A 17,595-nucleotide genomic window follows, 5' to 3' on the forward strand; every position below is an offset into this window, starting at 1 on the left:
CAGAAAGGCAGATTACCCACAAAATAAGTCAGCGAACGGAATGAAGAAGGGAGGGCCTCGCTGTGAGTCCTATGGGGCATTGAAGGAAAACACACTATCAGTCTCGCACAGCCCTTTGAGAAAGCACAGGCGCATTTAGAAGGCTGGTACACGTATTTAATTTCCCTAAAACCAAAACAACAGAAGAGAGAAAGCAAACAAAAGATCAACATTCTTTATGAAGTGAGAGGTGGGCATCACTTAAAGCACGTTGCCAAGGAGCACCCAGCAGGATGCAGCACAGTTCATAGCTCCAGACAAGGTGAGGTTTCACTCAGGGCTGGTTTGGCTTTTGTCCTCAGGGGTCCCCCATACGGTCAACTGAGGCATCGCCGCAATCGCTGGCATGAACTCGAGCCCTCAGAAAACCGCACCATCGCCTCAGCAGAAGACGGATCTGTGGCGCTCAAAAACTCGGCAAACTCCCACCTCAACCCCCTCAGCAGGTTTCTGCCTCGGCTCTCTTCACCCAGCGCCTGGCCGTCAACCTCTCCGTCCCCTGGAGAGAAGACAAAGCAGCTTCCCTCTAAAGGGAAATGCTCAGCTGTCAGAAGACAATGCTCAGAGAGTGGGCTGGCTGCAGAGCACCAGAGCACCGACTTCTCAGAGGGAGCTGGAGCACAGGGCGACGGGGGCGGCACTGCTGATGATCAGTGAATATCGCCCCGTAAGCGTGCTGGGGCCTGGGAGTAAGCTGAGAGGACATCCTGGGCAAGGGCAGCTGAGTCCCCAGGAAGAGAAGAACAAAGGCAAGGCCAGCCTGCTTCCTGAGAAAGTTCCAGAGAGGAAGCCCAGCCTGGACTTCCAAGAGGGGTCTTCACCTGGGGTCTCCTTGTCCCCAGGGAAGACCCCTCCCTCCATCCAATGAAGGCTCCGCCTGCACCCAGGAGAAGAAGCCTTATCTCCAGCTGAAAACTCCTCCCTGGCCTCAGGTGAAGACTAAGCTCTCTTCAGGTTGACAGATCTAGTCCAACCAGTCATTGGATTTCATTGTCCCCAGTCCCTTCCTGTTCTCCTGCCCCTAGCGATTATTCAATAAAGTGATTTGGTAGCAAAACAAACTCATTTCCAGGTAAAGACTCCTCCTGTCCCGGGTGGGCTCTCCTAGTCGAAGTGCTGGGCTCTCTCTGAGGCTCATCCAGGCAGCAGGCAGGCCCCTCCTTTGATCTCGAGCAGGACAGGTCTCCGCTCGCTCCTGGGGCTCCCGGGGCACTGCCACCTGCTTGACTGCGGAGGGCCCATGGCCACTTCCACAGCCGGTTCCTCGGCTGCTGGGCTTGCCCTGCTTCCTGTGCTCCACCAGCCGCCCTCTCCGCACGGCGTTCTCCAAGGTTCACTCCCAACAGCCATATTTCAGAGGCACCCCACCCCCAGCCAAGACGCAGTCCCCGGAGCGCGGGCATGGCAAGCTTCTCTAGAAACGTCCCCATTCCACCCGCCTGGCCTTTTCCATGCCGAGCTCTGAGATAATTGAGTCGCTCTGCCCATAGCCTGCCACTCTCGGGCACCAGCCGGGTCTTTGAATTGAATCATTCTTCCCCGGGGAAGGGAGATGTAAATGGCTAATTAGAAAAGGCAACGCTCTTTTTCGACTTGGAGGAGCCAGTCCTGCTAAGTAATGAATCTTAGAGTCGCTGTGACTCCGGGCCAGGCAAATATGGAAGCTGTAATTCAAGAGAAGGCTCAGTGGCAGCTCGGTGCCCGTGTCCCTGTGAAACACAAGGGTCAGCAAAAACACATGGCGGTGCCAAGGTCCCCCTGCAGACGCAGGAGACAAGCCCCTGACCTCAGCGGAGGGGCCCAAACAGCCGTGTGGGCAGCTCTGGCCACCAGGAAAGACTGCAGTGGGGCCCAGCCATTTTCTCTCAAGCAGTCAGCCAAGTAGGGCTGGAGGGCTTCTGTGAGCCCACCTGCATCAGGAACCACCCAGAGGAGGTGCGGGGCCGGCCCACGAGCAGAGCTTGCACACTGAGGGCCCGGGAAGAGCTAGGAGGCCCCGGACCTCTCAGAAATGGAAGCTCTTCTGTGGCCCCTGCAAGGGCTTGTGGAACGCAGCCAAGAAGTGGGGAGCGTGGGGCGCAAAGGGTGGTACCAGAGTGGGCAGGGAGGGGCGGGGCATGTGGGCCAGGCCTTGGGTGGGCGCAGAGTTGGAATTTCCTCCCTACTAAAGTGGGAGGGGGCGGGCACAGCCTCCCTGCTGTGGCCTCAGATAGCAAGTCACCTGCGCATGTTTCTGTAGACTCTACGAAGAGGGCTATTCCATCTAACAGCTACAAACTACTCTGTACGAGAAACATCAGCCCCCAGAGCGCTGAGCTCCCGGCTGCTAAGCTCACCCTTGCCTTTCCCAGCGCTTCCCTGACAACTCCGGCTTCCGTGAGCTCTAGGGGAGTGTGAGACCAGTCTAGGAACATTTTAGGGGCGCATCTTACCAATAGCATTGAGCTGGATTATAATTTTCAACTCCATCTGGCCTCACGTTTTTGTCTCTGCTTTTCAGAACATTTGGAAACTTTCTTCTTGTCTTTGACTCGTGTGTGTGTGTGTGTGTGTGTGTGCACGTGCACACCTATGTGCTGAATGCCCCTTGTTTTGATATTTGTAATGTTCAATGAAGATAAGCAACATCTTGCACCAGGAAAACTCTCTGACCTTGTTCCCACCAACCCTGGTTCTGAGTCCACTTCCCCCACCCTTTCCTATTTCCAGTCTTTCTCTTAAAGTCCACTCAATGATTCCCTCAGATCTGCATTCCCTTTAACTGACTCTCTCTCCTGCTGGGTCTAACTAGATGTGCATTTCAGTGATGCAATCCTGTAGGTAATTTTTCTCTCCTGCAAGCTCTTTTCATGGGCTCTTGGTTTGGGTTTCAATCCCAATCTCCCATCCCCCGTTTATCCGTAGAGTACAAAATGGGTGATGGGCAAAACTGCCAGTAACTTAGCTTAAGCCAAGACAGGGGGCCAAGACCCACAGATAGCAGTCCTCCTGGGAGACTTCATCATGAGCCAGCCACACTCAGAAGCAAGCACTCGCTTAAGGGTATCTTTGATGAAGGAGAAAGTGTGAACTCGATCACCGTGGTCAGACGTCACTGAGTGACTGCACCTTGAAGCAGTCCGTCCTGCGCCATCGCCCCCGCTGTTCCCAGGTTTGGCACAGTGCCCATGTAGCCACCGTGCCAGTCCATCTCCTTGGGGGCCTTCCTCTTTTCCACTGACCACCTACTCTACCACCGCCCTGCTCCAGGGGCTGGTCCCTCGGGATGACATGCGCACCGTGTGTGAGACAAAGTCTCACCAACCTGGCAGCTCAGGAGCATTCTGGCCATCCTTCTTCCAAGACAGAGGAGTTTGTTCTTCTGGCCGCCGTGGTAGGTTCAAGATTCTTCACCAGCAACTGAACTCAAAGGCGCCGATCAGCTCTCCAGTCTCCTCCTTCACTGACCGGCTGCTCTCACAGGCACAGGAGGAGACTGGGAGGACCATGATGTGGTCAGGTGCACCTCGGCCCGGGGCATGTCGCCCTGATCCTCGATGCTTTCAGGGGATCCTGCTCAGCAGACGTGCCCGGTACGGAGTCTGTCATTTCCTGCCCGCGGCCTCCCTTTATTCAATCCTGGCCGCTGAAGAGGTAACAAGATGAGGAGGACATACAGCGAGCCGGGCAGCATGACCAGCACCTGCTGGGTCCCGTGAGGGAGGCCCGGGGCGGGGCTGTTGGAGCTGGGAGCTGAAGGGGGCACGCCTGCCAAGAGCCGCCGTTTCTCTGTGGAGGAGAGGCTGGCAGACAAAGTGGGCATGCGTCTCGGGCCTCTGGAAGACATTTCCCAACCACGAGCAGCATTAACCTGCTGCTCCCTGCAACAGGATGGCGGATTTACTGCTGGTGGCGAGAGCTGTGCTTTGGAGTCCAAATTCAACCTTTGGGAGACTTGCACTCACCACCGGAGCTCGGCAGTCCCCCTGAAAGCTGGGCGGAGGGAAAGACCAGGGCCACGGCTGGATACTGTAAAATGGGTGGTGTCAACACTTGGGAGATGGCCACTGCCTGGCCTTCCAGTACCACGGAGACAGCAGGGCCACTGGAAGGGCAAGATCAGGCCGTGGCCTTGGTGCAAATGTTCCCTGGCCTGGTTTCAGGTCCCACAATGCAGCTAACTGGCCAGGGGCTGCCATTTGTCCGCCGGTGGTGGATGAATCCACAACGATCGGAAAGAGCTACTCGGGTCTCCCCCTTCTCCTCCTGCACATCTGCGAGAGGCTGGGTTTCTCTCGCACTTCAGCCAGAAGGAGAGAAGCAGAGAGGGAAATCCAACTGTCGTCGGTGAGGCTGTTCGCTGCAGAGACTGGCAGTAATGTAAAGCACTCAACCGAGATTCACAAAAATGCTTTTCTTTACCCTAAATATTTTCGTTAGGAGGAAATGCTAATTTATCCTAAAAAGATGTTATTCCTGATAACGTGTGATGAGAGTTTATCAACATTATTTAAAAATAAATCCCCAAATATGTTTTCATTTCTCAGTTTTAAACTCTTGATAAGGTAAATATCGGTAGATTTCACCCACATATGTATTAAAAAAACAAAACCTTTGCATCGGGAACTCTGAATGCTTACAGAGCTGTTTATCCATTCTCAACAATTCACGTACACTGTAAGCCAACTCATCGCCGCAACCACAGTGTGACGCCACTCCTCCAGACACCTTTCTCCCCAGCCCTCCCCAACTTTGTCCTTGGGAAAACGTGGTCCTTTGATGTCAAGTGGCTGATTATTCTCAGGAATTCTGTTTCACTAGTCTCATTGCTCCCTTATAGAGCTGTCTATTGTGTGGCTGAAAATTAAGTCCCAGAGGGGTGGGGGTTCCTTTCCAGACCTGAAGGCGGCAGGCTCTGTGATTCTGAGTGTTGTCCCACATTTGTGTCCCTCTCTAACCCCGTCAGAGCAGTGGGTGGTGAGAGCCGGGCACCACCCAGGTTATTCTGGTCTCAGGGCTGTGGACACTGACATGTGTGGCCCATGAGTCCACTGGTTTCCACGTGCCGTGGAGTTTCATCGCTCTTCCCTCCTGGGGTGGGGAGAGGCCAGCTAAAAGCTTCTGGAACTCCAGTGGCCACGCAGCAGTGTAGGGTGGCGAGCACAGTCTTGGTGAGCATGCTGGGCCCACCACAGCCCGGCAACTCCCTCCCTCAAGGTGCTCGGCTACAACCAAGAAGCTTTTGTCACCCGGCCCCCTGGATGCTCCACGACATGCCCGATGTCTGTGTACACAGGTCCCTTGTCAAACTAAGTATTGTACTCGGACTCTCCTGCCCTCCCTCCTCTGCACGCAGTGCCTGCAGAGAAACTCACTGTGCGCACTGCAGAACCGCTCGGGACAGAGCGCCTGGCCAGACAGGAGGACCCAAAGTCTCCGACCATCTGCCCCAGGCCACGGCAGTCATCGCTGACAGTCACCACTCTCCTCTCTGAGCTCAGCTCTCTGCACCTTGAGCAATTTGTGCCCTCAACAGCACGGCATTGAGAAGCCCTGGTGACACCGTGGGTTAAGCACCTGGCTGCCAAACTGAAGGTCAGCAATTCACACCCGCCAGCAGCACCATGGGAGAAACAAGGGCCACTTCCCCTATAGAGTTATCACCTGGGCGCAGATCCACCGTCCTATGGGGCCCCCATGAATGGGGACAGGCGCAAAGCAGTGGGGGGTCGTCACACAGCATGTCCTAGTACCTGTCTGTGTGCCTAGTGAGCCCGCCCTACTGGGCTGTCTGGTTGGACCTCAGTCTGAAGACTCCCCTCCACCCAAGGCTGTGAAAGGCTCATCCGCACAGGGATGGCACCTGTGTACCGACGTGCCTGCCATCCTGGGGCTAAATCACAGGACTCCATCAACCAGTTGATGTAGCGGGCAGAGGTCCACGAACCTAGGGGGATGCACACTACTGCCCTGCCCCCCACCCATCTGCCAAGGAAACAGAGGGCTGGTGGCTGCCTGCTGCCCTCCACTGTGGGGTCTGAGTCCGCAGGCTGGACGTGAGCTCGGGAAGGCTGTAAGTGGGGTGGGACCATGTTGGCTTTGGGCCTCTGATCTGGGTTTGGATCCCTGAGGCACGTGGCTTCCTCTCCCTTAGCCTCTGCCCCTCTCAGACACTCGGGGCAAGGCTAGCTCTGCTGTGAGTTCAAAGGTCGACGACAGGACACGCTCCGAGCGGTGGCTGCCACTGCAGCACCGAGACGGCCGCTGTCGGAACGTGAGCTCAAGAAGGAACTCCCAAACGAGCCCCTTGAGGGAAGAGCCACCGGGAGTCTGGTTTCCTGTCTCAGTTTCCTGGGTGGTGCTCTGACAAGGCACCCACCCAACTTGGCAAAATAAAACTAACTCCCACAAGGTGCTGCGGACGACAGTGGGGGAGAGGTAACTAGACTGAGGACGTGTTTCATTTGACGAGCCTGGACAGGAGTTCATGTTGGAGACGATGCGTAAGAAAGATAATGGCCATCGCTCCACAGAGAACGCCCTGGGCAGAGGGGGCGGCGGGGACCGGGCACCGGCACCTCAGTTGGTTGCTGTCGTCCTGTGGTCTGCCCCCACTCCCAGCAAGCCAAGCACAACAGAAGGAAGCACCGCCGGGTCCCGCCCACCCACACAGCTGGTCCTGCGCTGGAGCCTTGGCTGCAGCCCTGTGCCCGCCCACCTGGTCGAGGGCCCTCCTCTTGCTGGCCCTCCACTTCACCAAGTGTGCGTCCTTCTCCAGGGACTGGCGGCTCCTGACGTGGCTGCGAGCACTCCAGCAGGCCTCCTCTGCTGGCCACCCGGTCCCTGGCACTTTCGAGACTTCCCAGCACCACTGTCCTCAGTCTTCCTTAGCCACGCCCATCCTTCACATGCAAATGAGGTGCCCGCACTTCATCTCTCTGGTCCAATTCCAAATTTGTTCACATCCTCACCTTTATCTCCATGCAAGAAGGCAGCAGGGCTTGTGGAGACTGAGGACATCCCCAGGGGAGGGTCACCTTGGTCACCTGGGCTCATGGGGACCTCAGGAACGACAGAACAAGAGGGTGGTCTTCAGGATCGAGTCCCTCCATGCCCGAGGGCTCCCACCGCCGCTTACAAGATTCATGGGTCTGGCCTGGAGGCACAGCTGAGGGACATGGCACGAAGTCTCCTGTGTCTCCTCCCAGAGGGACTGACAGACACGCTGATTCAGCTTCCATCTGAAAGCCCGTGCCACTATGGGGTGTGCATGTTCCCAGGAGGCCGGAGGCCCGGCTACCAAGGGTCACCGGGGTGGACGGACTTGCCACCCAGAGTTTCAGACTCTGAGGTATGAGGATGGAAGGTCAGGTGAGCTGCTTCCAAAAGCCAGCAGCCCACCGCAGCCCTGTGAACCACAAGCGAACACTGAGACGGCCTTGCCTAAGGGACTGGGGCAGAGCACCCCCCTCCCAGGCTCCTGGGCGGACGCCCTGACACCCAGAGCTCCTCCTCCCAGGACAGGCCTCTGGAGTCCACGGTCACGTGGGCCGGAAGATGGATGCTCGCCGCCGGGTTGCCAGGCTCTGTAAACACAGGCACCAGAGCGGCACTATACCTCACACTTGTCAGGCCTGCCAATAAACCATTTCATCAGAGAGCAGATCGCGGGTGAAAAATGAAAAGCCGGCATCGATTTCATTGTACGGCTGATTTTATTTACAAATAGAAGGCAGATAATCTTGTATTTAAATGGCAGGAGTTCCATCACTCATGATCAAACCAGTGACATTTGAAATTTATAAAGTTTCACATTACGATTCAATCTCTTTTCTAAGAGGGGGAACCTTCCAGGGGAGCTCGGCTCAGAGCAGCGATGGCCGTCGGAGAGGGAGCTGCCCACTGATGCTCTCCACTGGGTGGCGTCCCTGACAGGGCCGACCCCCTGTGGGAAGCTCTCTAGAGTGACACAAACCCGCCCAGCTTCCCGCAGAGAATCAAGCTCATCCTGTAGACGACCCCTCGGGTCCAAGCCTCAGAGGAAGGTCTACAGGCGCCTATGTAGGCTCTCCCACGGAGTGGCACCAGAAAACCATGATAGTGGCTCAGGAAACCCACCCTGACAGCTGGACATGGGGCCATGGCCACGTCTACCCAACAGGAGGGCCTGCGGGCCCCACTCAGGGTAGCCACACACCCTCCACCCTGGTGCCAGCACCTCACGCCAGTTCATATGCCCCTGAGGAACAGACAGCCGGGGCATCTGACGCCAGGAAGCATTCATCCACAGAAACCCTGCCCATCTGGCCTTCAAAGCATGAAGCACGTAAAGTGAGTCGGGACAAAGGGGCAGTCACCGCGTGCTCTGTGCCAAACGCGCGTCCACGGGGCACAAGTGTGACTCAGTGCTGCGCGACTCTCCTCTGACGCAGTCACCCTCCGTGTGGTCGACCCTCAGCTCCACCTAATCCACAGGGGGAGGTCCATCTCTAGTGAGATGCGAAAGGCATTAATAGAGGGAGCATGTCCTTTGGACCGGGGTCTCTGTGCAGAGAGCCTGCCAGACCAGGGGAGCCTGAGGGCAAGGTGCATGCATGGAGCCCTCCTAGGGTGGCCTTCCAGGCCCTGATGCTGAAAGGAGACAAGGACCTTTCCCAGAGTCGACCACAAGGAGAAGAATGCCTTCTCCCGGAGCCAGTACCCCGACTTTCAGAACCTTCAACTAAAGGGGAGTGAAACATGGATTAACACTGTCCCCCTGGGGTGCTTCAGAGAGCTGAGACACAGCCTGGCCCTCGGATGGGAAATTCCTAGAGCTGGCAGATGCAGAGAAAGCAAGATGATTCGTGGTTTCCAAGGGTGGGGAAGGGGTGCAGGTGACTTATTTTCAGGAAGCCCTGGATTTCTGATGCCGTGGTGGCAGTGGATACGGCGACGGTGGCACACCGTGATGACGAAATCGGAGATAACAAACCCGCCCACAAGAACACGCTAACCTGGCAATTTTACACCAAGAGCAGGAATCCAGCTCAGACCTCCTCTGTGTGCGCCTAGACAAGCCCCCTGGGCTGGGGAAGCACAGACCCACGGCCTTAAAGGGGCTGAGAAGCCCCTCTGCGGATGCAGCTCATCGGGCAGCCCCTGCCTCGCTCACCTGGGCACACAGACGACGGCAAGAAGATAAGGACGGGAGTATGAGGACAGGTGGACCTGGCAGAGCACAGCCAACCTGGGGCCGCCCCTTCCTGGGCCATGCCTCCTGGCCCACCAGGCCTCCCTGATGCTCCTTGACCACCGCCCACAGGGCTGCGCAGGCCCTCTGCATGGTTCTCCCTCACACGGTCCCTGCTGCTCAGGTGACAAGCTAGGACCCACCCAGTGCAGCCACAGGGACACCCCTGCACCAGGGTGGGAAGAGCCATGGGCAGCCCTGGGCAGCCCAGGACTCCGTGGGGCCCCCAGAGGGAAAGCTGCCTCGCGCTCTCTCCCACAGCCCCACCGGGGCACACCCTGGCAGCAGTGGCTGAGCAGGCGCCGTCCTGCCCTGGCGGCAGTGGCCTCACCTGGATGCCGTCCAGCAGCCGGCTCATGCACCAGTAGGTGTCCGCCTCGATGTTGCGCAGCACGTCCTCAGGCACCTGGGAGACGTCCAAGGCATCCACGTCCTCCCCGTCTGCAGAGCAGGGGAGACCACAGACCGTCAGCCGTGGGGAGACAAGCTTACCTCACCTGCCGGCGCCCCACAACCACCACCCCCCTCCCACCCTCCTGCTTCACCCAAGGCCCACACATCTGAACTCTGAATCCGACACCCAGACCCTCCACCACTCACTGGTGCTCAGCCTGAACACCTAATTAATATTCTGAATCCACTCCAATTCATCAGCATCACTAGCAGATGGCGGATGATGCCTCCTCGGGCATTTCCCATCTGAGAGAGAGAGAGGCCAGACCAGGCCAAATGCCCGCAGTCCGGATGGATCTGCCTCACCCACCCCAGAAACTGCACTGCTTCTCCCAGCAGCCTCGAGTTCCTCCGTCCGGGCAGTAGGGAGGGTGGGGATTCTAGAGTCCTGTTTATGCGGGGCTTCCTGAGAGCCTGTGGGCATGCAGGCCCCACTCCTGACATGGCACCAGATGGCTCCGAAGCCAGCCGGGTGCCTCGCTGGCTCTTGGTTTATTACTTTTGCCTTCTTTGTTATCTGTCGCTTAAGAAACCTGGACCCTAGAGCACACACGTCTGATAGCGGTAAACGCAGGAGAGGCTTCAAGAAGCAGGGGAGAATGGAACAAGAAGACGGTGGCACTTCCCCACGAACTGTGGGCCCCTGGCATGTGGTGCGCGTCTCTGAGGGTGTGCCAGGGGCAGACCAGTGGCAAAGCTGCGCGTGGTTCCTTGTAACTTGGAGAAGAGGGGGCTTCCTGCTCCCATGCGGCTTGGTGTTGGCAACCACATGGGCAGTTCTACATCGGCTGTGCTGTCACCAGGGGCTGGGATGGACCCCGTGGCAGTGAGTGTGGAGCTCTGGAAACTCTGCCTCGATAGTAAGTTGTTTGTGCTTTTTTTGTTGTTTTATTAGGGGCTCATATAACTCTTATCACAATCCATACAGACATCAATTGTGTAAAACACATTTGTACATTCATTGCCCTCATTCTCAAAACATCCACTCTCCATCCAAGCCCCTGGCATCAGCTCATTTTTCCCCTTCAGCCCTGCTCCTCACTCCCTCATGAACACTTGATAATTTACAAATTATTATTTTGTCATATCTTGCCCTGTTCAACGTCTCCCTTCACCCACTTTTCTGTTGTCTGTCGCCCAGGGAGGAAGTTACATGTAGATCCTTACAATCTGTTCCCCCTTTCCAACCCACCCTCCCTCCACCACCACTCACACCACTGGTCCTGAAGGGATCATCCACCCTGGATTCCCTGTGTTTCCAGTTCCTATTTGTACCAGTGCACATCCTCTGGTCTAGCTAGATTTGTAAGGTAGAATTGGGATCATGATAGTTGGGGGAAGGGGAGGAGGAAGCATTTAGGAATTAGAGGAAAGTTGTATGTTTCATCGTTGATACATGGCACTCTGACTGGCTCATCTCCTCCCCGAGACCCTTCTGTAAGGGGATGTCCAGTAGCCTACAAATGGGCTTTGGGTCTCCACTCCCATTCACAATGATATGATTTTCTGTTCTGATGATGCCTGATACCTGATCCCTTTGACACCTCATGATCACACAGGCTGGTGTGCTTCTTCCATGTGGGATTTGTTGCTTCTGAGCTAGATGGCCGTTTGTTTACCATCAAACCTTTAAGACCCCAGATGCTATATCTTTTGATAGCTGGGCACCATCAGCTTTCTTCACCACATTTGCCTATGCACCCGCTTTGTCTTCAGTGATTGTGTCGGGAAGGTGAGCATCATGGAATGCCAATTTAATAGAACAAAGTATTCTTGCAATGAGGGAGTGCTTGAATGGAGACCCAATGTCCATCTGCTACCTTAATACTGAACCTATAAATATATGCACATAGATCTATTTCCCTATCCTCATATATATATATATATATATATATTTACATATGCACATGCCTTTATTTAGACCTCTATAAATGGCCTTCATCTCCTAGCTCTTTCCTCTATTTCCTTTGACTTTCCTCTTGTCCCACTATCATGCTCAGTCTTCATTTTGGTTTCAGTAATTCCTCTTAGCTACATTACCCCTGATCATACCCTACCACCACCTCACCACCGATTTGGATCACTTGTTGTTCCCTTGTCCCTGGGTTTGTTAATACCACTATCTTTCCCCCCACCTCCCCCTCTCCCATGTCCCTGCGGAACTGTCAGTCCCATTGTTTTCTCCTCCAGATTGTTCATCCAGCCTATCTTATTTAGACAGACCTGCAGAGATAATAACATGCACAAAAACAAGACAGAGCAAAACCAAGCAACAGCATACAACAAAACAACAAACCAATGACCAAAAAAACACAACAAGAAAGAAAATCTTGTAGTTAGTTCAAGGACTGTTTGTTGGCCTTTAGGAGTGTTTTCCAGTCCAGTCTGTTGGGGAACCAAGCCCTGGCCCCAAAGTCCACCTTCAGCATTCCCTGGGGACCTTGTGTTTTCATTCTTAAGGGCGTTAATCAAACAGTCCCATCTTCATCAAACTACTCCACTGATATCGATCAGAAAGACAATGCACCTCAGCGTGTCTACAGAGACTGCTTGGCTCCACCACATGGGTGAGGGATGGATGGATGGATGGATGGATGGATGGATGTTGGATAACTGGATGGATGGATAGGTGGAAGGATAGAAGAGTGATGATGGAGGGAGGGAGGGAGGGAAGGGGGAGGAGTGATGGATGGATGGATGGATGGATGGATGGATGGATGGATGGATGGATGATGGATGGTTGGATGGATGCAAGGGTGGCAGAGGGAGGGAGGGATGGGTGGATGAATGGATAGAAGGGTGGCAGAGGGAGGGAGGGATGGGTGGGTGATAGGGATATAATTAACAGTACAAAGTATCTGAAGGGTTCTCGGGGTCTACGTCCAAAGACAAGAGGATCCAAAAGTGGGACCCTCCCTCACATCTGCAAGGATGATTATCTTCACATGCATAATGTGGGTGGGCACGCATTGAAAGAAGGCAGGAAGTGCTGACCAAGGAAGTGGGGCGATAGGAACCTTCACATACCATATCACCGGTGGGTGGGCTGCGAGGCGTAGCAGTGTGGGAGTTCTCCCCAACTGTGACCCAGCAATTCTGCTTTGGAAGGCCTCCCCAACAGCTAGGGTGCCAGGGAAATGGAGCCGGATCTCATCAGTGTCAGGGAGTGCTCAAACACACAAGAGTTCCAACACGCAGTCCTGTTCCCAACAGGGCAGCTGAGTGGCTGGGGCACAGGGTAGCAACGCCCATGTGCACAGTCCCGGTGCCTCCAGAGGATTCTGCCAAAGGGTAGACACCGTCACCCTGGGCAGACAGCAGCACCTGGGGGTGATGACGATGTTAATCACCCACCCCGCACAAACCCTTCAGTTCTTCACATAACGGGGAGCAGTGTGAGCCCGGGTCGGCTAGAGAACCAAATCCAGAGACACTCATGAGGATAAGAGAGAGCTTTCCATCAAGAAGTCACTGTATAGAGAGGAAACATCCTAGCCCAGTCCAGATCGAGTCCGTAAGTCCAATACTAGTCCATAAGTCCCTCTTCAGACTCACGCAGCCACAAGCAGTGATGCAGAATGAGGAAGATCACAGGCCAGTGGTGCAGCATCCTGCAAATCCAATGCGGTGGACACACCACAGGAGACTGGCGGGCCTCTCTCTCTCCACACACCTCCACAGAGGGTGGCCCTCGCCACACACTGGGCACCGTGTTTGGAGCCCTCGCGCTCCTGCCCGCAGGCTTGGTGCTCAAGTCTGGTGTCCATCACTGCTTCCTGGGGAGGACACGTGTGACACTTTCATTCTGAGTGTCCCTCTGACGCCAGGTTCCTGAGCAGGCAGGGTCCTGCCGAGAGCCCCCTCTTCCTGACCTGGAAAATAGACTTTCTGGGCTCCTGATCATCTCAAAAAGCAAAGTGATCGTAAATCAATCCATTACATTGATTTACTCCCTTGATCTAATTAAGTCTAACTAATTCCTCAAAGGATAAGCAGGTCTTTAAATCACTGTGTGAAATGCTCTGCCTTTGGGCTGTGTACACCACCCCAGCTCCCCAGCCCTGGGAAGGGCCTGCCTCCCATGTTCCCCTGGGACCAGAGCCCAGGCGCAGGGGTGCAGAGTGTGGGGGTGGGAGTGGTCGGGAGCCCCCCTTCCTGTGCGGGAGGGAGGGGCTGAGCCACAGCCGCTGGTGCTGCCAGCTGCCCTCCAGGGGTTTCCGAGCAACCCTGTGCTCCAGTGGAGGAGGCACCACCCACCCATCCATCTCATCAGGGTCATACCCCCTTTGTCCCTGCCCCTCGACTGCTCCACATGGAATGGCCTTCCTGGTCACATCCAGGCCTGTCGGGGTGAAGCCAGTGAGGGGCAGGGCAGGGCTGGGCTCACTATACCGAGAAAAGCCAGGAGCTGAGCGCCCTCTGGGCCTGGTGCTGAGAATCTCCTGGACCCAGGAAGCAGGAGGAACCCTTTGGCCAGAAGCAGCAGCCAGCACAGCAGGGCTCCGGGGCACAGACACAGCAGCATAACCAGGAGGCAGGCTCCAAGCAGGGCAATGGGCTGTGAGCCAGGCAGCCCAGTGGGTGAGCTAGGTAGCTACAGTGGGAGGGGCCAGTGACCACAGTGGGCAGACGGGGTCGGGCAATTGTATGGTCCTGCCACACCCTGGGTGAGACAGCTGAGCACCCTGGACAGAGCTCCCAGGAGAGTGGGCATCTGGAGGCACGCGGAGCAGAGTTGAGCACTTCCCAGGCCTGTCTGAGCAAGGCAGAGGCCAGGCAGCAGCTATCCTGACCCAAGAACCACACGCGTTCTTCCTGTTCCTGCCCATCCATCCTCAACTGCGATCTGTTACCCTCCTAGCAACGTCCATAATCGCAACGTGGTCCTCGGGCCTCGGCAGGGGCGATTCTTCTCTGCCCTCCTGAAGTCGGGCCAGTGGCCTGAGGCCACTAGGCCCTTGCACACGTCCCACGGTTCAGGGTTTCAACCTCCTGGTGTTGGAAGGAGAACTGTGCGTGAAGACGTGCCTGCGGGTCTCCAGTTGGTCTCCAGTTCCCCTGGGACCAGGCGGCTGGGTAGATTTGGGCTTTGAGGAGCCACGGCCCTGTGGGGACCCAGCAGGGTCCCCTTCACTTGGCTTTCTGGGTTCCATTTGCATTTTCACGGCTTGTGATACCAGGTTTCTCTGGTTTGTTTTTGGTTTATTGGTCATTTGTGTTTTATTTTACAGCATCACTCCTTACTTTCCAGAGTTTTCTTCTTGCTGCATGTTTGCTTTTTCACCAACCTAAGAAACGGCTCAAAGATAAACAGGAGCCCTGGAAACAGAACAGGTGTCTGGGCTTGTTTCAAATGTAGATGTGGCACAGGTGGGGGGGGGCATGCTGCCAATCAAATGGGACATTTCCTGTCAGTCTGAAGCCACCCCTTCTACACAAACGGAGTGGGGGGGAGTTATGACTAAGATGATAGGTCTGGAAAGCATTCGTTTTCTGACCTTTGCGCCTCAATTCAACACTGCACACTTCTAATCAAATAGATCAATATGTACTAATTAACCCTGCTTGGGCTGAAGTCAAAATTAACAAACCCCAGCGATAATAAATCAAAAAAATGGTAATTGGTATTTTAATTTTTTATAAGTAACATACCATGTACCACTCGACTGAATATCATATTACCGCCGGATAATTACACCACAACATATTATACAGCCCATCTTTAATGTTGTTATTAGACTCGTAAAATATGCTTCCAAATGAGAAAAATAGCTGTCAAGAGCTGCATCTTATTATTCAACTATTAAACTTTCTTAATCATCAATCAGTTTAATTGCTCCTGACACGGGCTATAAATAACATTTGGTGGTTCCACAAACCACCACCAGGGTAACCCCTTCCCTCCCAAAGCCAAGAGGAAGTCCCAGGGGAAGACCCTGGGCTGCAGCCTTTGCCCTCCACGGGGCGCACTCACAGCCACACCAACTGCACGGGGTGTTTTGAAGCGATTCGCCAATTTGCCCAGAAAAATGCCACCACAGACGTGCAGGACTGAACTGTGCAGCGTTCGCTTCAACTGGGTCTTGGTGGGCAGAGGGGCCAGCTGTGTGCAGTAGGGGCTGCTGGGCCTGGATAGTCCCTGGTCATTCTGTTCTGACGTCCACCTCCACTCAACTCACTGGATCCTTGCTCTCACAGGCGTCAGGGAGCTGGACACTGGGCTGAAGACAGTGGGGTTGGAGACCAGGAGTAGGAATAGACTAAACAGCAAGTGATGACATCAATCTCTCTCTCTCTCTCTCTCTCTCTCTCTCTCTCTCTCTCTCTCTCTCACACACACACACACACACACACACACACACACACACAAACACACACCACCACCCCACCTCGCTCGGCTGTAGATGCAGATCCACCCCGAGGCACCTTGGAGGAAAGGCCTGGCGATATGCTGAATGGCCCAGGGACAGTCCTGGTCTGCACAGTCTGGTGTCACAGAAGCTGCAACCCAGAAGGGAGCCCAAGGGCAAGGGGGGGGGGGCTGGCCTTTGGACTGGACTCTGGCCTTCAGGAGCCCTTGGTCTGGAAGGAAGACCAGGCTGTGAGCCAAGCATGTGAGCGACAGCCCCAGGTCCAGGAAGGACAGGCGGCAGCATGGCCTCAGAGATGGGGAGCAGCCGGGGGGGCTGTCCAGAGGAAGCTCACTGGGCAGCTGAGCAGGTCACCATGTGTCAGCAGGGCCCCTCTGGACGCCTCAGAAGGCAGTAGATCAACAAAACGCATGCAGCTCTGTGCCGGCAGATGCGAGGTTCGTGGCTAGTACGCCAGGCTTAACACCTGCCCCTCCGACCAGGGCCTCCGTCGGCCCCCGTGGCACTAGCCGTGCCGGGCAGTGAGCACAGGACACCGAGAGGAGGCTCTCCTGGTGGTGGTGACCTAGAGCCGGGCTGCAGGGTGGTGCCACGTGAGGAAAGAGCACAACGGGGGCCCAGCGGGTCCTGCTGCTCTGGACCTAGACATGGAGAGAGAGAGGGCCAGCCGAGGGGTGCACTTCTCTCAATGCGGGACACGTGCACTTAGCTCTGACACCTGCCCAGGCTCTGCCAGCCTGCTGCTGCTGCCAGTCCCCACACACAGAGCTGCTCCTGCTGTAGGGCTGGGGGGGGGGGGGTGCTCCGTCCACACCTCATCTCTCTTGGTCAGCCTGGGGCAAGACCATGCTGACGGAGCCTCTGGCTTCCGGTGCCAGGAGGAGCTCCCCAAGTACCTGCACTGGCTTCCCTGTGGCAAAGGAAGCCGGAGGGGGCTGGGAGGTGTGCTGAAGGGGGATGCAGAGAAGAGCACGCCCAGCAGTGGCCTCTGGCGCTGGGCAAGGGGCCACTGCAGGCCCTCTGCCCAAGTTCTCACACCGGGTGAAGCACTGAGCATGCACAGCCTGGTGGTGCTGCCGGTATAGGGCTTGGCAAAGAGGCGGCAGGCCTGGAGAGCCGCTTCTGCCAGGGCCCGGCCCGAGAGTCCCGGAGCTACTCCCCACCCCCACACCTGGGGTCACCATGGACAGAAATGGACTTGACAGCAACTCCTCACAACTGAAAACACACACACACACCACCACCACCACCACCACCACCACCACCACACCACACCACACATGTTCAAATCCACCCAGAGGCGCTGAAAGACCAGCCTGCAGAGCTGCCTGTGGAAGGGCCCAGCCTGAGAGTCGGGAAGCAGCCCCAGCTGCACAGGTATGTAACAGAGTCCATCTGAAAACACAGGCCTACCCCCACCAAAGTCTCACAGCTGTCCCACCAACTGCGTCAAAGCCCACGCTGCTGGATTTGCTGGGTGCCATCAGGTCGGCTCCGGCCCACAGTGGCCCCTCTGTGTAC

The 17,595-nt window shown here is 55.8% G+C and overlaps 1 protein-coding gene across 2 annotated transcripts in view; it reads right to left on the bottom strand.

The window, feature by feature from the left end:
• TBC1D22A (TBC1 domain family member 22A) overlaps positions 1–17,595 on the bottom strand; it is a 128,061-nt gene that overhangs the window by 40,412 nt on the left and 70,054 nt on the right. For both annotated transcript variants that reach the window (XM_075553487.1, XM_075553486.1), the window contains one exon: positions 9,582–9,691. In XM_075553487.1, the coding sequence (XP_075409602.1) occupies positions 9,582–9,691 (110 nt within the window). The remainder of the gene's footprint in view (positions 1–9,581; positions 9,692–17,595) is intronic.

Source organism: Tenrec ecaudatus, chromosome 6 (assembly GCF_050624435.1).
Source record: "Tenrec ecaudatus isolate mTenEca1 chromosome 6, mTenEca1.hap1, whole genome shotgun sequence".
Lineage (NCBI taxonomy): Eukaryota > Metazoa > Chordata > Mammalia > Afrosoricida > Tenrecidae > Tenrec > Tenrec ecaudatus.